Source organism: Aedes aegypti, chromosome 2 (assembly GCF_002204515.2).
Source record: "Aedes aegypti strain LVP_AGWG chromosome 2, AaegL5.0 Primary Assembly, whole genome shotgun sequence".
NCBI lineage: Eukaryota > Metazoa > Arthropoda > Insecta > Diptera > Culicidae > Aedes > Aedes aegypti.
Window position 1 is genome coordinate 213,917,784 of NC_035108.1, and position 25,961 is coordinate 213,943,744.

The 25,961-nt window shown below is 36.2% G+C and overlaps 1 protein-coding gene across 2 annotated transcripts in view; it reads right to left on the reverse strand.

Annotated features, from left to right (window-relative positions):
- The window catches only part of LOC5568335 (DNA-binding protein D-ETS-3), a 306,381-nt gene extending 281,046 nt beyond the window's left edge, over positions 1-25,335 (reverse strand). The window contains exon 1 of one of the 2 annotated variants that reach the window (XM_021843918.1): positions 24,422-25,335. Coding sequence is in view for 1 of the 2 variants with exons in the window: in XM_021843916.1 (XP_021699608.1) it covers positions 4,149-4,153 (5 nt within the window). In the remaining variant the exon portion in view is untranslated. Of the gene's footprint in view, positions 1-4,148; positions 4,264-24,421 lie in introns of those variants that run through there. The other variant, XM_021843916.1, reaches the window with a different exon arrangement.
- Between the last annotated feature and the right edge of the window lie 626 nt (positions 25,336-25,961).

Below are 25,961 nucleotides of genomic sequence, written 5' to 3' on the forward strand. Positions count from 1 at the left end.
ATATTTCGCACAGCATCTATAATAACTAATTCTAGGTTTTTCTCAGAACCCCACAAGAAACCTCTAATACCCGATATGAATATCCAGATTTCGCTTTGTATTTTCAAGAATATACTGAAAATTCTGAGAAGCCATTATAAGAATATAGGATCCCGTAAGGATAGTCCAGAATCCAGTTAGAAAACTCCTAGATCCAGCTAGGGATCATCAGGATCTCGTAAGGAAAATTTTGATTATTTCATGCGGCTCCTTATAAATTCATTTGAATACGAATTTACTAGAAATACGCAATTTACTTCATAAAATTTCATAAAGAAATAAGAGACACGTCTTTTTGCTTGGTTTGTCGCTATTGTTGTGGTATGCTTTAACACACGCAATGCATGTAATTTAACAATAAAAAGAACAGTGAACTGGAGAGGCGAGACGAAACGTTTGATAGAAACTCTGTTTGAGTCATTAACTATTTGTTGCTTTTGTGTCAATGCTTGTGCTTTGTTCAACCGAGCTTTTGCAATTCTGAAGAAAAAATATTTTTATTAGTTGTATCATCTACTGGCATACTAAAGTGAGCAGGTCAAGCAGCGTGAATGCCTGAAAAAAGAAGTTGGAATTCTAGTTGTATCTATGAGTATCTACTGAGAGAGATAATGACTCCATAAAATGTCGCGAGCACACGACCATCTAGAATTAAATGAGCACATACGGTCCTTCTAGCAGCTGGTACTATTTGAGGGAATAACGACAATAGTTGAGCTCTGGAATGCGGTTAGCGTATAGCTGATTTGCTTTTCGAATAACTGAAACAAAAGACACAATGATGTTTATAAAAAAAAAACAAATTTTGATGATAATAAAAAATGTTGCCAAAAACGGATCCATTTTGTTGCCAAAAATGGAGGGTACCAAAAATGGAGCATGCCAAAAACGGAATCCCACTGTATTTTCAAAAATCTCGAAAACTTATTCATATTGACTCAAGTCAAAAAAGTATACAAACTTACTTTATCGATCCTACGTGTTTCGCAGACGAAATTCCACGCGTTTCCCTCTGAACCAACTCGATTTTCACATTTAGAACGTTTAATTTTCGGATTTACAAAACGACGAAAGTAAGATTTTCAACTTTCGCAAACTAACCACTACTTTCGCCGCTCCGCTGAGACGGAGAGACAAAGTGACGTAACCACGAATCAAAACAATACACTACTTGAGTCGACTTTACACTGGTAGAAAAACGTCGCAAGTAACTGAATAAAACGGCTTATCATTTAGTCATAAAAATTCTTGTGTGAAATAATAGGAACTCTATAGTTTTTGAACGCGAGCTAATTGTATGCCAAAATTTAAGCAATGTACATAACGAAAAAAATGTTAAAAAGGTGATTCATTTTAAAACAGTTTTGGAAGACAGGTTGTTATTCTTCTGAATTAATTTTCTCAAAACCGTATGGAAGTTACTTACGTCGATATGAAAAAGTAATCGAGAAATGTGTTTATATCAGAGGAAATTGTCTACATTTAGATGTAAAATACGTCAATTCAAGTTAATTTTAACAATTAAATTGTATTATTTACTAATCATGAGTTTGGCACCTTTTTTAGATTTAGAGGACTAATTTTGAATAAAGTAATACTTTACTCTTAAGCATTTATGTTAAATGGTAAACAGCTGGGAGGGAGAAACCGATACAAAATTTATGTACGTCATAGTGAGCCGAGATTCTGCTGTCACGAACTGTCACTGTGAGCCCAGATCTTAAAGAATCGACAAACATGGAAAAGCGCGTAATTGATCAAAACATATTTTTGCATTTCTACAACGTTGACAACAATCAGTTGAAAATCAATTCCTGCACACCCAAAAGCAATGCCACGATAGAATCTTTTAATTTGATCGAATATAAAGTACTGAAACACGCATCTTTTTACTCTTTTCCAATCAAAATTAAAATTAAATGCACATAACATTATGGTCCCTTTTTCCACGTTTGTCCAGAAAGGTCGAAGGTACACAACAAAAGAAAACTAGCGAGTTTTCCCAAGCCTGCCTTGATTGTCGTTGGTGAGCGGCAGTTATCTTGCAATATGGAAAAGTGTTGTTCAATATTTCGTGTGTAGTATCTGTACCTCCCTTCCAGGTAAAAAGCATTGCCGTTTTCGTGCTCAATTGATTTTGAAGCACGATCAAAGCAAGCGGAGAAAAACATCGAGCAAGGTCGATAAATAGCTGAGAGAGAGGAGACAGCTCACTGACAACTGGCTTGTTTTCTTGGCTTCTTTGATTTCTTCTTCTCATGTTTGGGTTGTGCACAATGGTTCGGAGAGCACGAACTGGGTTAAAACCATTTTCACATCCGATTTGTTATCGAGAAGATCAAAAAATTAAAATAAATCAATATCAATTTGAGTCCAATCGACAATATTTAAATATTCAACAATTTTATATGCGAGAGCACAGGAAAACAACCTGAATTTTCAATCACATCCAGTTTTAGTTAGGCCAAATTTTGACGGGTTTTCACGCTCTGCCTTTCGAATGTGCGGTTTTCCAGTGACAGTTGATTACAGGTTCCCTTGACTTTTGGGAGTTCGCAATCTAAGTCAGCTGTCTCCTCTCTCTCAGATAAATAGCAGCAGCGAAGGAGAGCCCCAAAGAGAGCACCATTGGAGGTAGGTGTATTACGTTAGGCAGCGTCCATTTATTACGTAACGCTAAAATTGCAAATTTTTGAAACCCTCCTCCCCTCCGTAACGCTTTTTGTATGAAAAAATTAAAATTTGTTTATGAGCCGTAACGCTTGAGACTACTCCCCCCCCTCCCCCTAGAGCGTTACGTAATGTGTGGATGCCGCCGTACTGGTATGATACATAATCCTCGATCATCATATAGCAATAGTGCCCGAAATTTGGAGCTTTTTAGATGTTCTTGTTATTTACTGTTATCCCCCGATATGATAAGAGCTGCACCATTAGACGATATACAGACACTCATGATGTGTTCCGGATCATGATTGTTACAGAGAGCGATGAGTAAGGCAAAACTCTCTTCTTAGAATTCAATCCCTGATGGTAATCAATTTCATCAAACAATTCCAATTTTTGATTCTTGATGTTATTTTATTAATTGTTGAATGTTGTTTTCTTAACCTTTCAGTCGTCGCGCGGTTTGCCACCGTCAGAACCACCGCGCTGCTGTTGTGAACGTAAAGCGAGGTTTTTTCAGCAGTGTTGTACAAAATACAACAGCGCGACGACTGAAGTGTTAAAAATCAATGAAATAGGAAAGGATTGGTGAAGTACTTATTGTTAAATTTGTTTGACAATGTCTGCAATCTTAATCATAACATTTTTTGTTCTAAAATACTGATCAATCCTCTTCCGGTTTACGGGATCATATGAATCGAAGATGTCACTTTGACAATCAATCAATTTACTGCATAAAGCATGCAGTAAATTCTTAAGCCAAGATTGTTAAACAAACGATAAACAAAAAAAAAGTTTATTGTAATTTGAAAATTTTGGGAGTAGATTATTTGTATTGTCTTATCTCCAATTTATTCATATCTCCCCTATTTTTGTCGATTCCTATTTCAGCTATTCCAGAATAACGTTCGATCAATATTTCTTCCAAATAATACGCCAACCACCAGGTCTACTTGTTCCAACAATGGGATCGGCCTAATCATAAATGGCGCTAGCAGTTGAATTATAGAATACGCACATCCGAGCATCGGATGTAAACGCATGCAATCTTGTGTAAAGCATCGACGAAGTGGTGGCTATCTTTTGGATGGGAAGCGGAATGGCAATGTGCATGCATGAGGAGGTTCCTGACGCTGGTTTATCCATACCAATGCCAATGCACGCCTGGCTTTGTACCTCCAGTAGGATCTTGGCGAGGGACGTTTACGGATCGAGAGATTTATAAGCGTAAATCAAACGTCATACTTCCGGCAGTATTTGAATATTCATGCAGATTACAAACCAAGCGACAGGCTTTTGTGTTGAGTAGCAAGTTGAGAGCTCGTTTGCTGATACTTTGCATGGCGGTTTAACATTATGTGATTGCAATGTTGGTAGACAAAACTGCTCCATTCCATTGAATTTGTAAGTGTTCGGAGAGCAGGCACATTTGTGTAACTTACCTCATTTTTGCGACTTTAATGAACAAAAACTATACAAATTAAAAAACAAATCACATTTTCGACAAAATACACAAACGATTCAGCACGCGACCGACCATTCAAAACTAAAACCATCAACAAGTGATACGATGCTACGCGAAAGGTACTCAGTAGTAAAATGTGATCCAAATAAATAAACAAAAAAGAGCTGCGGCATAAGCAATTGAGCGTTTCCGGCTGCGGGCATAAATCGAATTTCAAGCTCAAACGCACCGCTTCGTTGTTAATGTGCAGTGACATCGCGAGTCGGATGCACATTGGAGGTTTAGATTTAGGGACTGAAATAATCACCCAGTTTCAAAATTGACATTGCGAAAGGCTGTAATATTCATTCAGATATTTTATTTTTCTATTCCATAGTCAGGAGCTGTTTGGTCGAACATTGCGTATGAGAAAAAAAAGTCCAAAAACTACACGGAAAAAAATCCGTTGCCGGAATCATGAACAAAAAGTCATGAATTCATAAAATTTTATGTTTCATGATGTCATGACTTAAAGTCATGAAATCGTGACTATTATGCAAGAATTTGTATGCTCAGGGCGTTACACAAATCTAGCTGTCATTTTCTTCACCTTAGTCAACGTGTCTCATGGCGATCGGTGATGTTTTCTAATGAAATTATAAAAAAGTTTTGTTTTTGAAAAAGTTTAAGTTCTTCGAAACCATGTCATCATATCGATGACATTCTTGGCAAAATTTCCGTGATTTCTCACATTGTTCCAAAATGTACTTACTTCTTCCTGACTATGCAGAACCGGGTAATGTTTGACTTTGAGCAAAGATTTTGCTTGACTAGCTCGTCGGCGATTTTAACTGTTTGGAAGTGATGCATTCCTCACATCTCATAACAGAGCAGCTCACAAAAGTCCTTCGGTGGCCGAATGTTCCAGTTCCACTTTCAACATCCACGTCGTTAAAAAGTGTTCCATCACTCATGTAATCCACCAGCATTTTGTGAGCCCAGGGACCATTTGCCAATTCAATTGATGCTCGAAACAACATTTTGCGTACAAACCCAACCAACGAATGTAAGCGTTCCTGCTGAAGATGTGGCACTCGTTATGTTGACGTTTTTGGAATGTTTTCACGGTTTATTACGAAACTACCGGCACAAAAATCGTAACTATTTTAATCTTCATTTTATTTGTTTACAAATGGCAACTATAAACTTGGATCTTAATTGACGTATAATGCCTGTTTTCATGAAATGAGTTCATGATTCAGGGATCCTGCGTCATGATTTCATGACTCAATTTGTTACTTTTCAGCACCAAAATCGAAATCATAAATGACAGATGACTAAATTCATGAATAGTGCTTATGTTTCCATGAATTTTATTCATGGTTCCAGCATACATGCTTCATAATTTGATGATTTAAATTGACATTTTTCTTGGCTAAAAATAGAAAACGTAACGTACAGCCGGCGTTACGGTAAAATGCTTCATGATTTCATGACTTCTGGTCATGGTGTATTTTCATAACATGAAAACACACCTTCCTCCCGAAGTCATGACTTTTTCTCCCGTTTTAGAGTGCCGCATTTTTACCCGTGTATATTTCTTTTGATTTATTAGATTGTGCACCCATAAATGTAAAAGATTCAGTAAATTGTCAAGTTGGGATAGTATGGGGCCAAGATAGCCGTAGAGGTAAACGCGCAGCTATTCAGCAAGACTAAGCCGAGAGTCGTGGGTTCGAGTCCCGCCGGTCGAGAGGTTTTTTAATTTTACAAAAAGTAATCAAACAGGGATACAATTTCCATTAGAATTCCTCAGAGAATCCTAACAGACATTTATGTAAGGATATTTCTAAAATTTGACCTTAAAGTTTTTCTAAAGACAACCCAAGAAAATACTCCAAAGTTCCCAACAAGCTTTTCTGCAGGAAGTTCTCCAAACGTTTGAAGCAATTTTATGATTAGAAATAACTAACAATATATTTATAAACAATTAAGTGGTAGTTCTAATAAAATTACGTTTTGTATGATAATTTTTCACATTTCTAACAGATGACGATGAAAATTTTGCACACCTCCAGAAAAAAATGGAATGTATATAATTTCAAGAAAAATGTTTTGCGTTTGTGCTAATGTATTCTTTGCCACAATTCTCAAGACCAAAAACTAGCATTTAAAAACACATTACAAAACCAAAAAACAAAATTTTTATTTTTTTTTTCTACATTTTAATAGCAATATCAACCCGTTAAAAAGATACAATTATTTTTTATTAGGAAACTTTCTATACCTAATAAAGCAACTGTAGCAAAAAATGGTACTCTTCATAATTGCAGATCTATTTGACAGAGCTTCAAAAATTGATTATAAAAATGTGACTTTTTGGAACCGACCTTATAAATTTTTTATGTGGAGTGTAAGTAAACATAACTTTTAGAATAACTTTTTTGTTAGAATAACAAATCATTGAATTTCTAGACGAAACTTAAAAAATGTGATTTTCTGCAAAATTTTGCTTGTAATGCTTTATAATATTTGTTGTAATTATATTAATACTCCATGTTTTGCTATATATTTATATATTCTTCAATACTTGATGACATAATGAAACGGTTGAAAGAATCACTAAAAAATCGGCAGATTGGAAGATTTTCTTGAAAAAACCCCATACTCTTTGGAGGAAATAATAGAGTAGTGCCAGCGTAAGTTTTCAGAGTTCAGAGCAGAGTCTCTAGGGAAATTGCTACAGGTAGTAACGTTAGAGGGCTCAAACATAGAAAAGCCGACGTCAAACTCTCATAATTGTTCATCGAGTACCTTTTCAACGGTAAATTAACCACCCGAAATGCTCGCTTGGATTTTGTAATCACCGAACATGTGCAGACTGCAATCTTGAAGCTTGAGCTCTCTTATGTCAGCTCAGACGGAATTCCGTCGTGCATTTTCAAGAAGTGCAGCGATGCCTTGATCCAACCGTTGACATCGATATTCAATGCCTCATTGCGACATTGCAAATTTCCTACCAGTTGGAAGTTGTCTGAAATGTTTGACATCACTGTGTGCCTGCTCCAAGATTTTCGAGATTATCATGAATGACATGTGTTTGCTTCTTGCAAAAACTACATCACCCCAGATCAACATGGTTTTTTTTTTCCTAAAAGATCAACTGCCACAAATCTTGTCCAGTTTGTTTCATTCTGCTTATGTAACTTGGACTCTGGGTCGCAAATAGATGCAGTATATACGGACTTGAAATCCGTTAGGAGAGTTGGACTCTCCTGAAATACTGAACCGCATCAATATACAGTGGCCGAAATTCCTATAAGCGCACACGCATTTTTCAACATTTGCGACTAGTTATTACATAAAACATTGACGATCTGTTACTAAAATGATATTTACTATATTTCCACTTGGTTGTATGAAAGACAGTCAAAATTAATAATTTTTCGATTTTGTGAAATAAAAATATCATTTTTTGGCCAGGAAATTCCTATAAGCGCACAGTGTCCAAGCTAACGCCATTTGTGTTTGCTTCACTCACACTACAAAAACTTGTCATTTTCTTTTGCTGCCGATGTAAACGGATGCGTGCGGAAAGTTTTGCGATTCGTGCACAGTGTTGTTTGTTGACAGTTTTCAAGATGCCGAAAGGAAAGTTCTTGGACGAAACGGAGCGAAGATTAATCCTTGAATTGAAGGATGTTGGCCAAAGTAACCGTGCAATCGCCAAGAGGATCGGTAGAGGAGAGACGGTCGTGCGAAATTTCCTGAAGAAAGGTGAGAATTACGGCATCCGGAAGAAAAACAAGGGCAACTCCAAGATCACCAACCGTGAGAGGAACCGAATTATCCAGCTTGGTGAAGCCGGATAGCTGGATTCATCCGGTATTAAGAAGGAATTGGGTCTTTCCATCACAACAAGGCGAGTATCTCAAATACTACGTGGATCTGGACACATGGTGTACACGAAAAAGGCCAAAAAACCCAACCTTACTCCGAGGCATGTTCAGGCAAGACTGGATTTTGCCAGAAACCATATGTCTTGGAAGCGGGAATGGAACAACGTGATTTTTTCCGACGAGAAGAAGTTTAATCTTGATGGTCCTGACTGCTGCGCGTATTATTGGCACGATCTTCGGAAGGATCCGCAAGTGAAGCTGAGCAGAAATTTCGGTGGAGGAAGTTTGATGGTCTGGGCTGCATTTTCACGTAGAGGTAAAACCCCGATTGCAACAATTACTACCAGAATGAAGTCCGAAAACTATGTTGAGCTTCTGGACAGTGTTTTGATCCCATTTACGGAGGATGTGATGGAAAACGAATTTGTTTTTCAACAAGATAACGCTGCGATCCATGTCAGCAAGGCCTCCAAACAATGGTTTTTGGAGCGGGACATCCCAGTTATGGATTGGCCAGCGCGGAGTCCGGACCTAAACCCAATCGAAAATCTTTGGGGAATCCTCGCAAGACGGGTTTACAGTGGAGGACGGCAGTTCGGATCAGTTCGAGAGCTGGAAGCAGCTGTTAGAGAGGAGTGGCGTAAAATTCCTTTGACAATGCTGCAGAACCTCGTCGATTCGAATTTATGAAACAATTCTGAAAAAAGGTAAACAAACCAAGTACTAAAGTTGTTGTGTTCTTGTGATATGATTTTTTATGATCTGAAAATAAAGGTGCGCTTATAAGAATTTCCATACTCAAATCCCGTTTTTTCCTCTTCATTCCAAACTGTTTGAAAGAAAAGTCTTAGTAGTTGGTAGAAATATCATATTATCCGAATACCTAAAAGCAGAGATGATTTATTGAAGTATTGGACTTTCATACTACATGTGCCGGTGAAAAATGGTCATGCGCTTATAGGAATTTCGGGCACTGTATATGCTCCAACGCGGGTGCTACGACAACGTGGTTTCCTAATGTTGGAATCCAGAAACATAGGCTATAGCTCACATGATCCTATAAGATTTATGCAGCAACGTTTAACGGAGTGTACGAGTTGTTCGACTTGAACGCTTCTGCTGAACGTTTCAAACGAAGGCTTCGGGAAATGAACCGTAAACGAAACACCGAAAAATTCATCGAATTACAATGTTCTTATACTTTTTATTGTGCAAAATTGATTGATTGATTGTTTGTTGTACAGTAAGTTATTTGTTCTTAGTTTTATGTTGTATTTGTATTTTTTTTTCTCTTTAAAAGATGTGGGGTTTTATGCCTATTTGAGCAAGTCAAACGATGTGGCCAACTCAAATAGGCTTTTCCCTGCCAGGCTTTATAAGGACTTTACGTCCGATGAAGGTGAGAAACAAACAAATAAATAAATAAATAAATCATTCGACGTTTTCACATTCGGGTAGTGCGCAAAGACCAACATAAAAAAGAAAGCAAGTCGAGAACACGTTGATATCATAATTTGATATCAAATTAACATCAACGTATTCGACATCATGTTTTGTTTTAGTTCTGCTACCATTTTCAATGTTTGTTAATGTTTCAATTTAATATGATCAAACATCAATATGATCTCAAGCTTTGCTCGAGTACCGCCATTCAATCGAACAAACCGATTTTAGCATTGGGCGTACAGATTTCCGCCTGATTTTCACTGACATGCCGTGGATTACTACGATGAAATCATTTTTCTCATTAAGCCAATGGTCTTTACTTCGCGTTACAACATTAACATGTACATTAATTGCGCATCTTGAATTTGGGCGTTTAAATGAAGTTCAATCGTGCTTAGTACCTCCACTATTGGTACATCTACCCTATACAATTTTTTATTGGCCGTGGTGATTAGAAGAAATAAACTATTGAAAAAAAATCAAAGTAAGTGTTTTGAGTTATTTGTAACCTCTGGGCGGAGTTTGAGTAGTGTTTGATCCTTCGGCCTTTTTGCTTCCTCCTGCAGGGGCGGGCGATAAGGGCAGGATCAAACATGCGTAGTGAAAATAAAAAGTGCCGCGAGTCGTAAATAGTGTTTGATCTATTGATCGCGTAGCTTGCTCTTGCGGGGCGAGTAATGAACGCTTGTTTGGCGTATATATATCGAGTATCGAAGGATATCGCGAATTCGGTTGGGCATGTTTATATCATGTTCAATTGCTGAGTAATGCACTATTGTCCAAATTATGGCACTCTAGACCACTATCAATATTTTCGTAATTATTTGTAGCATACATTACAACATTAGGATTTTTAAAAATATCTTTGATTTTACTTGTGAATTTCCTGTTTTTTATCCTACAAACACGTAAGAGTCCTGGATAAATACACTCTCAAGCCAACTCTTGAAGAGTAAGTCTCAATACTTGAAAAACGTTTAAAAAATGTTCAATAATGTTTGAATTCATTGGTTTTGAAATCATAACACTTGCAGAGCTTAATTTAACATTTTTTTTCTTCAAAATCAATACTCAAATGAAACCTCTCTTAAAAAAATTCTACCCAATAATTCCGAAATTCATTTAATGTAATTAATCTGAGATTCATCATCCTGAACGCATCATTATGCTGAATGCTGTTATCCCGAATTTATAATTACCTTGAATGACATTGCCCTGTGATAATGAAATTCGAAGTAACGCCATTCTAGGATCTGGAACTCGAGGTTATGGTCTTTAGGTTCATGGGATTTGGGGTAATGGAATGCAGAGGGATTTAATTTTAAAAAGATTTAACTTCCAGTTTTTGTTACCGGAAAATCTTTAATTGTTCTGTGGCCATGTTGGTTACCTGCCAATTTATCTATCATAACAGGGTTTGAATAATACACAAACTGATGATTTATCTGAAAACTTTCATTTCAATTCACTTCAATTTCAAAAACTCTAGACCGAAAGTAATCTTTGACGTCTTGCGCCTCGATATACAACATGAATTGCATGTCAAATAATATGAATCGTGAGTTCGTTGCTTCACCAAACTATCCAGAACATTGCTGAATAAAAACTAATTTGGTAACATGATTAATTTGGCTCCGTATTGTCTTATAGCACTTGAGCCTATGATCAATATGTCAATTGTGAAAGACTTTTGTGGCATGTTAGAACAATGTATCAGCGAAAACATTATAACATGCTTAATGATGTTAAAATGCGTAATTGATATATTAAAAATTAGTGTCGGTAATGATTACACCTACTAAGGGGCGTAAATCCATATTTTGTTGATCGTTTTATTCAAACTCCACCTTGAAGTTACAAATAACTATAAACACCAACTTTGAACCAAATTTTGATGGTAGATTTCTTCTTATAATCACCACCAATAAAAATCCGTTTAAATATTTTAATATTTTAGATTTCCTTTGAATTTGTGGACATATACCATCAAAAGGGGGCAGCTTCAAAACGGGCCCTACGATTTGTTTTAAAATTTGTTCAGATGCGCAGCTTAGCTATAGAAAATGATGGGTGAGCACAGATTTGATAGAGATTTTTTTCTGATAATAAAGGTCAGGGGAGCAGAATTTTATTACGATTTTTTTTTGTTATTTTAGGTCCGAAAAAAAAAATCTCGTTTCGAGCAGGTTACTTTTCTTCAGTTTCTTCAAACTAACTTTTCAAGCACTGATTGACTTATGATAGATTCAGGGCCATCCTTAGCCAAGTGGTCAGAGTCCGCGGCTACAAAACAAATCCATACTGAAGGTGTCTGGGTTCGATTCCCGGTCGGTCCAGGATCTTTTCGGAATGGAAATTTTCTTGACTTCCCTGGGCATAGAGTATCATCGAACCTGCCACACGATAAATGAACGCGAAAATGGCAACTTTGGCAAAGAAAGCTCTCAGTTAATAACTGTGGAAGTGCTCATAAGAACACTTAGCTGACAAGCAGGCTCTGTCCCAGTGAGGGCATAATGCCAATAAGAAGAAGAAAAAGAAGATCTATAAAAATGTTTTTTATTTGTTTTGTAAACAAATAAAAATTGATCCAATTTTACTTATAAAATTTTACCCGCGGTTCGAAAAGTTTGGGCAGGCCTAGGATAAAAGCTGCTTTAGTTGAGGGATGTCCTATTTCCCACTAATAAATAACTATTTTTACCTACACTCCCGTGAAAAAAAATTGGGTTGTTTACAAAAAACATACAAAAATGTTTTATTCATATCTCTGTAATAGCAGATTGTAACTGAATCTTTCTATGGCTCACTCAAAAAAAAACAACAAAATTAAGGTACCGTGGGGTAAGTGGATACAGAAAAATTCATAGTCAACTTCATTGTTATGTGCAGCTAACGTGAATAATGTAATTCAAACTATTTTCTGTGGATAGCAAATGAGAGACTAAAATACTTCAAATCATCGATTATTTCGATTTTTATGGTTGTTGTGTATTGAGTAGGAGGGACTTAAAAATTTGCGCCGAATGATCCACCATGGTGGAGAAAGTGGATCACCAATAAAAAAATCTGTTCTCAAAACATATGTGATGTAATTATGTATAGTAAGAATGATTTTACTCTTGTTCTTGTTATTATTGATAGTAATGGTACATGTTAGTACTTTAAAATTAAAAAGTATCTTTATTTAACCAAAATATATTGAAAAATATGTATACATTAGTTTACACTAATTCGAATAACAAAAAAACATTGTAACTAGAATAATTTGGAGAAAATTCACCCATTTATACACATAAGTTATACAGAAGTATTGTAGGATTATTCCTAACGATATTTTCGAAAAACACTCGTAGTTTGAGAATATTCATTTTTGAATAACAAACTGAAATCCTTGTTTTCTCTTTGTGAATATGTTTGTATCATCTGTCTAAAATATTTTACATGGTCAAATAAGGTACGATAATATGCTTTCAATTGGAAAATTAGTATATTTTGATCTTTTGCAACTCACTTTGGATAAACCACGAAAAGTTTCGTGTGAGTTTTGAAATTATTATTTTCTATATATGTTTTTACCAAAAAGGTTAAAAAAAACCTTTAGGTGGATTAATTCAAATTCTCAATAATCAATTTGACAAATTTAAGCTGGGAATGAGAAAAAATAATGGAAAACAATATTTGCGGACATTCAATTTTAAGCAGTCTGCCAATAAATGATAATAATGCTTGATCCACTTACCCCACCTCATTAAAAAGTAGGGGTAAGTGTACCATGTACAATATATCTGTATTTATTAATAAAAATTACATATTTTTCATTGTGATTCATTTAATTAGAACTGAAATGCTCACCATGTGTCGAAAAAACTAATAGTATTCGATTTTAGATAGAGATACAATGGATTTTGGATTGATGGAAAACAATTTTGAAATTAATCAATTTTTGCAGCTTACATGTTTGCTTGTGTTAGTGTACGTGTAGTAATAGTTTTGCAATAGTAATATTGTGGACGTAAGAATATAACCTAAAACGAAGCAATGGTGCAAAAACATTCAACAGTTATTCAAATATTTATGCTTAATATTGACGTATGATCCACACACCACAATGATACACTTCCCCTACTGTACCTTATATGAATTTGTAGGTATTCCGAACAAAAATGTTTTTGAATATTGGTTACTAAATTGTCGCTTGAAGTCAGGTTTTTTTTTCAAGTTACAATGAAAAATATGGGTGATTTTCTTTGCATTGAGTTGACCAAAAATTCAAATCCATACGACATTGCACCCATAATCCTATATTCTTCGAAGAAATCTGAAAACAATTTGAAATCTATGAAACAATTATTCAAGTTATCGTGCAGGAGTTTAGGGTCATGACTCAGCATGATTTATGTATCGTGCAAAAGCTCGGCTCAAGATCAGGGCTGTTAAGAATCACTTGCACGGCTTGCGGCACTGACGAAACCAGCCCAGACAACCAGAATGTACATATAACGAAATCACCTTTTGCGTTATGCGATGCTTAAATGCGCAAAGTTTCACATATAAGATGTTGCGAAAAGGCCTTATGCGTACAAAAGTGGAGGCGATATACGTGCATATTTTATATGATGAAAACTAACATGTAATGCGAGTGTGTAAATTTTATTGCGAACTAGTTTGTACTCTTATGCGACTTAATTTATGATAACAAAATTGATTTGATAGCTGCTACGGATTGATCCGACTTACTTTGTACGAGTATACGGGACGAAACGAAATGTACGTATGAACTCATAAAATAGCGTTTTATGCGAGGAAACTCATCGATCAAACGATATCATCCACCATGTTGTGCGGGTGTGATGCAATTTGTGTAAATAAACGACTTTGTTCGTAAACTGTTATGCGACTTCTGGTTGTCTGGGAGTCTTCTCACTGTCACTAGGTGAAGCTATATTTCATGTGCTCACTCCGTCAGGTTGCAATGACGGGACTTTCATGAGAGCAATTGTAAAGTTGTTTTGCATTTAAAATTTCTATCTGCATTTGGACAATTTGGGGAAGCAAATGTGTTTGATATGTAAAGTGGAGATCCTTTCATGATTTTAGCGATATGAATAACAATCATATCTGATAATGAAATAAAAATTGTCTAGCTTACAATTCCGTCACAAGCCATAACGACGGAAAAATGAAGGAGAATTTGAAGAAAGCTTCTGTCATTGTCTTGCCGTCCGATGACAGTGGGAGAATCATCTACGTAAAAGTCGCACGACACGACGACATTGACGCTTTCCAGCACTAGAGTCTAGAAAGAACATAAAGTCACAGTTGCAATGCCGAATGAATTTAAAATTCTGATCAATCCAATCCTGAGAAAACAAGCAATGATCTTAGCGATATTTCTTTTAAATTTCCAAACTTCAATTTGAAAACGATGGAATGAATTGCTCCATAGAAAGGAATAGCAATAAAAAAACATAGAGTAAAGTGAGGCAAAAGTTCGAGTGGGGCAAGAGTTTCTTTCCAAGATTTCTAACTCAAATCAAAACAAAACTTTTAAATGTTATGGTGGTTCGAATACTATTCAAGTAAGAGACTTTCACTTCAAATGTTACTGAAATCGATTGAGATTTGCAAAACTTATGGCAATTTGTTGATTTTTGACATGAAAATTGTAATTTTTGGTCAAACTTTCGTTGCATGGAACCAAATAGAGATAAAATATTTTTCAATATTTTATGTAAGGGCGTTTCTAGGCCTATCATAAGGATGCTTTGAGGTGTATTAGTTTTTACATAAATGCTTGGAAACAATTTTTGGCCCATAGTGGGGCAAAAGTTCGACCCAAGTTTAAACTCACAAAAGAATTTGCAAATTACCTAAAATCCACATATTATTTTCAAATTTAGCGAAATTTGCCTGATCGTGCGAAAAATGTCACAAAAATTCTTCATTTTCACTTATTTTTGCGAAATTTGGGTATTTACAATTAACTCAGATTTGAGTAATTTTTTGATGAAAATTTAGTGTGTATTTTTCGGCAAACATAAGTTTACGGCTGGTATAAAGTATGGCTGTCATAAAGTTATCAATATTTTGTGTTTTTGTAAACGAACTTTTGCCCCACCAGTGGTTTAAGACAATCAAATTTGAAACTGTTATAACTAAAAGTAAGTAAATATTTGGACACAAGTTTGTTCAGCAAAATTTTAGTCAATATGTTGAAGATTAACTGTATGGTATTGATTTTTTTTTCAACTGCTATATTATGTCTTGCAACTTTGGTGATACCACTAAGGTCGAACTTTTGCCCCACCTTACTCTACCTCCACTAAGGTTACAACGTTCTTATTTATTAGTGCAAGGATTTCCACAGCAAAAGCTGGAAATGAATTGTGATTTTCATAGATTTTCATGAATATTTTCAGTTAAAAACAAATCTGTCAAATAATGCAATAGATTAAACTTTTTAAATAGAGAGAAGTGGGGTAAAATGCAACAGCTAAAAACGATTTGCCAAAATGAAGACCAAACAGCATATAAGTTCAGTAATTAAAAATGTGTAAAATTTCCAGAGTGTGAACGATTTACAATGTTTCATCGATATATTTTTCACTCAAACATATTTGCATCTCATAGAAATACACAAGATGCGATGTTACAAGAGGAACCCCTTAATATCAGTATGTCATGGCTCTTTTTCTTATGGACTCTTCTATGGGTATATCCGCCGATGAACTATGTTTTTGACAGAATTTTGACACTTGGGCGGGTTCGGAACACGTGGGTGAAAAAGTGAACCCAGTACACCGGTAGATAAAACCATTAGTGCACTTGAGGGTGGTCCATTTCGTGTAAGAGGTCATACATAATTTATGTCAAGCTCCAAGGGAGGAGAAAGTTTAGCCAAGCGTGACAATCCTAACAAAATTGTTGTAGTACTCATACAAAAAGCGTTGTTCCTTTAGTAGCACTACTAAAAGAAACTAGTTTTGATTTAACAAAATAATTGACGAATTAAGAACTTTTTTACATCAAACGAAAGCTTCTGATCCACACTTTAAAGAAAATATATAAAAGTTAAGTAAAAATACGCTTTTGATTTGAATTTAGCCCACGCCGTGAAGCTAGTGCTACTATAGGAACAGAAATTAGCAATAGTGCTACTATAGGCACATGTGTTCCTATAGTGGCACAAGCGATAATAAATACCAAAATATGCACACTTAAATTATTTTACGGATTCCTGTGAAATCTAAACAGCTGAACAGTTCGGTAAAATAAATTAACGGAGTACGGTAAATTTTTACAGTATTCGATAAAAATCACCGGAATCCGTCAAATTCCGACGAAGTTACGGTGTTTTATTTCACCGAACTGTTCAGCTGTTGAGATTACGGTGAAATTCACCGTAAGAGCTTAGTGTGTGGGTTATCGTAGTTTTCACATTTTTTCCCCAAAGCCAATCCGCATGATTATTAAATTAATTAACTCATTACGCGTGGTAAAGATGGACAAAGTATGGGTGAAATTATGAACAAAATCCACGGGCTCGGCTGGGAATTGATATGCTAGACGAGCGCTTTACCAACTAAGCTACCGAGCCACTTGGTGACCCAATAACTGAGTTGGTTACAAGTTTAGAATTCACGCGGACCCCTTTCATAACCCATATCCATCCATCTCATGTTAACCACACGGTGCTCCAATTACCGTTATTATCAAATAAAATATACCATTCAAACGGCAGTCAGCAGATGATTCCTTACGTTGTTTTGCACCTCTGGGCCGATTTTGAAAAAAATCCTTAGACAGAATTTTGAGTTACGCCCTTTTGAAGTTTATATGATAGAAATCACTTAAAATATGCCATTTTTACTTGTTTGAACAAAGAGATTATACAAAAAAATGTAGTTTTGATTTTTTATCTGGTTTTAGATATTAAAAAATATTTTCATAAAAAAAATTCTAGACCGACATTTGAAAAGGGCCAATGCTATGTTTAGTTATTACTTATCAACCAATACACGAACAATTGTATCTAACAATCTAACGCCTGATAGTGATTTAAGGAAATTGTCCAAAGCATTCAAATTTGTATGAAAAATTCTTGGACAGGATATGCAGATACGCCCTTTTGAAATGTATGGAAAGAATATGGAATATGGGATATGGTGGATTCTGCTCCATCTGTAATCAACGGTTAGCTAGATGCATACATAATCATTACACTTTTGCGATTGTACTTATTTCATGCAATTTAGCAAGTTGCATAGAAGTAATGATTCAAATTGTATTCAAAAGTAACGCAGAATTTTACAATTTGAGACCCCTTTTCTTCCCCCACGTTACAGATTTTGTATGGAAAATGTATGAACCGTAACACTACCGAACCTCCTCGTTACGTAATATTTGAACGATTCCAAATTTACACGTACACATGTTGTCTATACTGACATTGAAAAAGGACCAAAGTATAATTGAAATATACACATTTCAATATAGCTGAATAATGACTGTATCAAAGTTGACCGAAACACTCAACCATCACTTATCTTTATCTATATTATATATTCATACATACATACTTCTATTCTCATCTGTTCTATTCTATTCAATTATACTCTACTTAAATTTATTCGACTCTGATCAACCCTACTTGTTCTTATACATATTTTTACAAATGGACACTGTAAAAATTAACAACTGCGCGCAAAAGATTGGAACGGTACTCTTTCGATATTTGTACGGCTTTTTAGCGCTCACAGCTCTGTAAAAAATTGCTATGCACAGATTCTGACTCCTAATGCGTGCTTCTCATATGATCCATAAAAATGAAGATTTGAATTATTATTTCACAGTAAGTCAAAATAAGGGTTTCAACTTATATATGATAGTTTTTATGTATTTTAAGGAACTTAAGCATTTTGTATTAAATGCTTTTCATTTGAGCTGGATCCTCGTTTCAAAGGTAATTTGAACAAGTTTGTCGAGAGCTGGGAAGAGCAGAGTCTGACAAAATCTTCGAAATATCATATCACCATGTTTAATGTAAAAGACTTCTGCAATGCAACTGATCGAGGACTAGGCTGACATAATGAGCTGGCGTCGAAGTCTGTGCATAGCGCTGTTTCACAGACCTGTCAGCGCTATAAATCGAACAAACATCGAAAGTGTATCGTTCAATTCTTTTGCGCGCAGTTGTTGATTACAACATTCGCATTTGTAAAAATATGTATAAGAACAAGTAGGGTGGATCAGAATAGAATAAATTTAAGTAGAGTAGAATTGAATGGAATAGAACAGATTAGAATAGAAAAGAATTATATAGAATTGAATAGAATATTGAATATAGAATTATGTAGATACAGATACAGAGGATAGGCAAAATGATTGAGATAGGCAAAATTTTGCCCAAATTCAAATGCTTATAACTTTATGAAAAATGGATGAAATTGGATGCATCTGGAAGCAGTCGACGATAAATTTGGTCCAGTTTTAGGAACTTCCTTGGCCATGCATATTGGCCACTGGACACCGGAGATGTTCCGGATTTTCTGAGGTCATGTCCAAATGTCATTTTTTCTGTCGCTTGTATTTTTGTGTGGTGTAAAGTTAGATAGATGTTTGCAATTTTCCTAGAAACTAGAACTAATAGGAAGTTGAATGCCACCGGACGCATTAAGATTGGTTGTAAATCTTCAGAAATTTGACCATTTCCGTAAAACTGGTTCCGGAAAGCATGGTCAGTCATGTTTGTATTTCCAATCATGTAAATATTATCCGGAGCTATATCCAAGCGGACACCAACCTTAAAAATGATGTTTCCTGCAGCATATTCAGAACCATTAGATGCACAGACCACTCTATAGAACGTTCCAGGTGCCCTGGGGGAAGTGGTCAATTAGGAACATATCCGGAACCATATCAATATGGGCATCAAACTTCATTATTTTCAAAGGTTATGCTTTCCGAGGCATTTCCAGCATCACCGGCTGCCATAACCACTTTATAGTAGGTTCCAGGTGCCCCGGGGGATGTGGGGGGGGATGTCCGTTCATCTGTTTAGAATCACATTCTACCATAAACAGTAAGATCTATGTGACTTGGAAAATGGCGAGCATTTTCAGAACCACAAGATATAATAATCACTCTATAGTATATTCCAGGGGCTCCTAGAGATGTGGCCAACTCGAAGCATGACCTCATCCCCCAGGGCCCATGGAACCTACTATACAGTGGTCATATAAATAAGTTGCGCTGTAAATACTTCTATTAGCATCACCTTCGAAAATCTTGATGTTTTTACCCATATTGATGTGTTTTCGGACATGTTTTGAATTGGCCACATCCCCGGGGCACCTGGAATCTACTATAAAGTGGTCATGGCAGCCGGTGGTGCTGGAAATGCTTCGGAAAGCATAACCTTTGAAAATCATGAAGCATCTAACTGTTGATTATAGATGAAACGGAATTCACCATGCAATATTCTTTCCATACACTTCAAAAGGGCGTATCTGCATAGCCTGTCCAAGAATTATTCATTCATATTTGAATGCTATGGACAATTTCCTAAAATCACTATCAGGCGTTAGATTGTTAGATATAATTGTTCGTGTATTGGTTGATAAGTAATAACTAAACATAGCATTGGCCCTTTTCAAATGTCGGTCTAAAATTTTTTTTTATGAAAATATTTTTCAATATCTAAAACCAGATAAAAAATCAATAATACATTTGTTTGTATATTCTCTTTGTTTAAACAAGTAAAAATGGCATATTTTTAGTGATTTCTATCATATAAACTTCAAAAGGGCGTAACTCAAAATTCTGTCTAAGGATTTTTTTTCAAAATCAGCCCAGAGGTGCAAAACAACGTAAGGAATCAACTGCTGACTGCTGTTTGAATGGTATATTTTATTTGATAATAACGGTAATTGGAGCACCGTGAACCAGACATCATGTATACGCGCTTCACATCAAGAGCTTGAGATCAGCTTGCCATGAGCGCACAAAAATAACCGCGCGCTTGAGCACGTGCTATGGTGAGACACATTTTTTTTAGATCTCATGTAGCAATGTACTAGCTCAAACGATCACATCTGCACTGGCTCATGCGCCGTCTCATGAGAAAATCTCAATGTGACAGTGCATTTGAGCCTCGCAGGAGAAGGTTTCATAAGCAAGGAAAAGGGATTAAACTATGGATCAAACTGCCCGTAGGCAGTTTCAAAGGACTGACGTGATTCAACGCGGTTAAGATTCTAGAATCTGAATTGAAAAACTTGGGCTGGCCACCGCAGAAGCATAGGCATAGACCGAATTCGTATGCTTCCGTGGGGTCATTGTACTAGGCAAACATAACTGCATGAAAGTACTCTTAGTAAGCGCATGTGACGAGTCTCACCAGATGTCTCATGAGACTCGCTCACTAGGATATATTTTGTACGTATCTGCATCTCGTGTCCCACATAATCTGTGAGCCTCGATATGGAATATCGCATGGTACACTAGCTCATTCAGGTATACATGAGAAATACGACACTCTGATGTTAACTACCACACGCGGGAAGAGCGAGTGCGATTTATTTAGTGTTGAAACTGTTTGCCTATCGTACCTATTGTAACCAACTCAGTTATTGGGTCACCAAGTGGCTCGGTAGCTTAGTTGGTAAAGCGTTCTTTTAGCATACAAGAGTCCTGGGTTCAAATCCCAGCCGAGCACGTGGATTTTATTCATAATTTCACCCATAATTTGTCCATCTTTACCACGCGTAATGAGTTAATTAATTCCAGATGATGTAAAAGCTATGTCGCTTTATTTTTCTATTTTTTATGAATATTTGTTCTTAGCTATGCGGCTATTGGTACAGTTGAAAAGAAATAAATACACTACAGTGAACCTTCAACATATTGGCTATAATTTTGCTGCATAAACTTGTGTCAAAATATTTACCCATTTTTAGTTATAACAGTTTCAAAATCTGAAACGAACTTTTGCCCCACTAAAGGCAAGAGTTCGAATCAAGTGTGGGCAAAAGTTCGGTGCCTAAAATACAAAATATTTATACTTTTATGACAGGCATACTTTAAACCAGCGGTAAACTTATGTTTGCCGAAAAATACACACTAAATTTTCATCAAAAAATTGTCCAAAACAGGGTTAATTGTAATGTACCCAAATCAGAAGTTTTTCGCCAAACTAAGTGAAAATGTAATATTTTGGTGACATTTTTCACACGATCAGTCAAATTTCTCAAATTTTGAAGATAGGCAATTTGCAAATTTTTCTATAAGTTTATACATGGGTCGAACTTTTGCCCCACTATGGGCTAAAAATTATTTCCTAGCATTTATGCAAAAACTAATATACCTCAAATCATCCTTATGATAGGCCCAGTAACGCCCTAACATAAAATATAGAAAAAGATTTTATCTTTATTTAGTTCTATGCAATAAACGTTTGACCACAAATTACAATATTCACATCGAAAAAATAGCTTTTACTTTTCAAAATCTCAATCGATTTTTATGATATTTGGAGTGAAAGTCTCTTACGTGAGTATCATTCGAACAACCATGACAATTATAAGTTTTGTTTTGAATTGAGCTAGAAATCGTAAAAAGAAACTCTTGCCCCACTCGAACTTTTGCCTTACTTTACTCTCCCGTTTTAAAACTATTATAGCACGAGTGGTTTTTGAGATATTGGCACGAGCACGAGTCGTACATTTATCCAACGAGGCTCGCCGAGTTGGACAAGTACGACGATTGCTGAAAAAATAGAGTTTTGCAACGGGTTCCATACAACATGTTTTGCTATTACGAAAAATGCCATCTTAATCGCATTGATTCTTGAATCACCAGCATTTTACACGACGTTCACGCCTAGTATAAGGCAATCTGACGTTTAATCACCTTTCTCTTTCAGCACACGCACGCTTATGGATGATTTTCATACGGCAACCGTTTCCGTATGAAAACAACAAACAAAAAATCCCATTTGATCTTGTTGCTGGAAAGAGGAGGGTGCGATAGCCTATAGGCTCAGAACTTTTCAATCAGGATTGCTGTGATACATACATACTGTGATAAGTGTCACAAACTTTTCACGCTTCCACTGATACCTAACTGATCATACTCAATATTCGAGGGCAGGCTAGGTAGGACGCTGCATTCAATTTGCAATTTTAAAGTTACTCCACTGGCAAAGGCGGGCACTCTTCTTGTTTCAAACGGCCTACATTAACCATCGTATGATGTTCCGTGCTGGGAGTAAACTAGCGAACTCTACCGTTTAATATACGTCTGATAGATCTGGATATATAAATCAATAAGCCGGACTCTCCTGAATCTAATCCGGACAGTTTTATTTGAATTGCTCATATACACATAATCATCTTCTGAATATCAAACTAAACTAGAGAAGATCCTCATTACCGAAAACATGCTCTATGCACTTTCTATATAGTACTATGAAACACATAACTTCACATTAAATTCAAACTTTTGTTACCTCCATTCCTTCCTTTAATACTGGCAGCTTCGCGGTACGCAGTTAAAAATATGTTGTAAATTTCAGTTTTTTTATGCACATATTTGGAGCATCAAAATAAACTAAAATGTCAACGTAAAATCGCTTGTTTTTCAATCGAATGCACTGTAAATTTACACAATCATGTAGCATTCAAGTATCTTCAATTGGAAATTAAACGTGATGCTGTAACAATAGATGAATTTTATTTCTTCTCTATACAGCACATTGAAATTTCAATAATTTTATCTGTTTAAGAGCACCGCAATTTTCATTTTTTGAGCAGATTTTCTTGTTGTATCACTTTGAATATTTATTTCTTCAGTAAATATAAATTTTCTACAAATACACTTCTCAAATATTGAAAAAGAAAGCACCTTATGTCTGGCCTTCGAAACACAAGTTTGTAAACCCGAACAGCATCTTTCAGTGTTTAAATTCATTAGTCAAACAAGTAATTTGCCCGCACAAACATCACTTGCATCCATTGAAATTTATAATCTATTATCACATTCACACTTTTAAACAGAACAAACATTAAGTCACACAAAAAGCGAACTTACACTACTCAGGAAAAATGCCAAACTGGGATTCCATATTTATTTTTATTTTTAATATTATTTTGGCAAAGGTTACAACATGGAAAATTATAGTAAAATCATGAAATAAGTTTATATTTGAAGATACTAGACCTTTCTTTGAAATTCATTGCTAAGATAATATAAACCGCATAAGTGGCCGGATATTAGTGCCGTCCGAATTTTGATTCATCACGGTACAATAAGAAACTAGCCATGGATAAATCTGGATCCATTCGACGAATGGCTTTTAAAAATGCTCAGGTACTTAGTTGAGGATAACAAAAACAGTTCTGAAAAGTCCTGCTTTTCAACATCGTTAATAATGCTGAAAAGAACCTTTTCAGCACTGTTTCATTTGTTAGCACTAAATCGGTTAGTGATAAGTAAGCTGATTTGCAACGGATTATTTCAGTAAACTTGCGTGCAAGTTTATCAGCTTATAATTTATTTGCTTGATTTACCACAGAATTCAAACTATGTGTTAAAAAAAATATCAAAAAAGTTTATGATATTATGCATTAAAGTTTAAGTCCTATTTTGACGTTTAAGATCACTAGAAATCGATAAATTGTAGTTTCAGGTGAATATGAATAGAAACAGTATTTAATAGCACTTTGGTGACCTATAGCCCAAAATGGCATCGTGCTATCATATTTCTGAGAGCAGCAACCAAAAAATTTACTAGAGATAGGTATGTACATGATTCAAATCTTGAGACATGTTGTGTTTGTTATGCTGCGATAATAAGAATTATTTTGCATATGTTTTTAATTATGATACGCCTTAATTTTGGAGAAGACATAAATTATTTTTTTACCTTATTTTAAAACTTTTCAACAATCCGTTGTACAATTAATGCACTGTATCCTTACAACGACGCCTACCGTTGGGCATTCACAAGAATCCATTCATAACACAATGTCCTTCCTTTCCAATTTTTCGTCCAACATTCAGAACGGCAGTAACCACCAACAATGTCGGAAATCTTTTGTTTGTGTAAGTATCATTCGCAGAGCGCACTTTTTCTTCCGTTGCAACGGAGACCAAACCACTTGCTGCTGCATGCAAAAATCTATTAATAATCAATAAGTTATCGCACTTTACCGATCGACAAATCACCAACAACTACACAAACCGCGCACCAAATCGACCCGGAACCGTCCAGGAAGCAATCGCGATTCTATCTTCGGCACAATACAGTTCGCCACTATGCCATGGAGTCAATTCGAAGGTATGTCCTTAGCTGAGGGAAAAAATGCACTCTTATTTGCTCACTATGTAGCCCAACAACGGTAGTTTGACATAATTTTCACGTCCGGACGCGACGAGCGCAACAAGAGGAAGAAATTCAATGAGTCCTGTCTTCGCACCGGAATCCGCTTTTTTTCTGCCTCTGTCCAAGAACAAGTGCTTTGATGATGGCAGTCTACGAGGACCAACTGGACCACTGTCCCGAGAGGGCTTCCAAGACTGCTGTAGACTCAGCTAGGCTCAAACAAAAAAATGTCTAAACCACACTACACCGCATCACGACACAAATCATTTATTGGTAAATTCCGGAGGAGCGTCGGAGCGAAAGACCTTGGCCGATGTAAAGTGGATATCCGTTTGGAATGACTGCCAACAAGCGGCTCAAACCATGCCATCCATCCCAGAACAAGTAGAGGCTCTCTATAGCCAGATCATCCGCTTTTGGGGTTTTCGGAATGTCGGTTGTTTTTGTTGTTCGGATGCCCGAGTCTGCTTTGGGTTTCGTCAGCAGAAGGAAGACGCTACAAATATTTCAAGCCAAAGGATCAAAACGGCGGCGCACTCACGTGGAGTTTCCCTCACACGTGTGAGAGTGATAGAGACAGGAGACACTCGCCAGCAACAGTCAGGTTGTATTATTGATCTGAAGAAGCTACAAGCGAAACAACTGCGAAAGGGATGATGACGGTGTCGATGATGATGATGGCACAGGAGGCGTGGCTTACGCTGTACATGTATTCGGCGGTGTCCTTTTTGCAAGTGTACACGTGCGCCTGCTGCGACGAGTGTTTGTGATTCCCCCCTTTGAACCACTCATTCGAATGCAGTAGGCTATGGCGGTTGGATACCATGCTCGAAACATGGATTACTTTGTTGGAAAATTGCACTATCTGCTGTATTCGATAAACCCACTTTCACTGTAGAGAATCGCTCGGGACACGTTTTTGTCTCGATACTTATCTGTATAAAGGTTTTGAGTGTGGAACGCGAGCGGTAGACAATGATATATGCATACGTTGTTTGTGATGCTTTTTTGGCCGTGCATGTTGTACTCTTGTTACTATTTTCCGAACATATTTTAGCGCTGTGTGATTGTTTATGTGCCA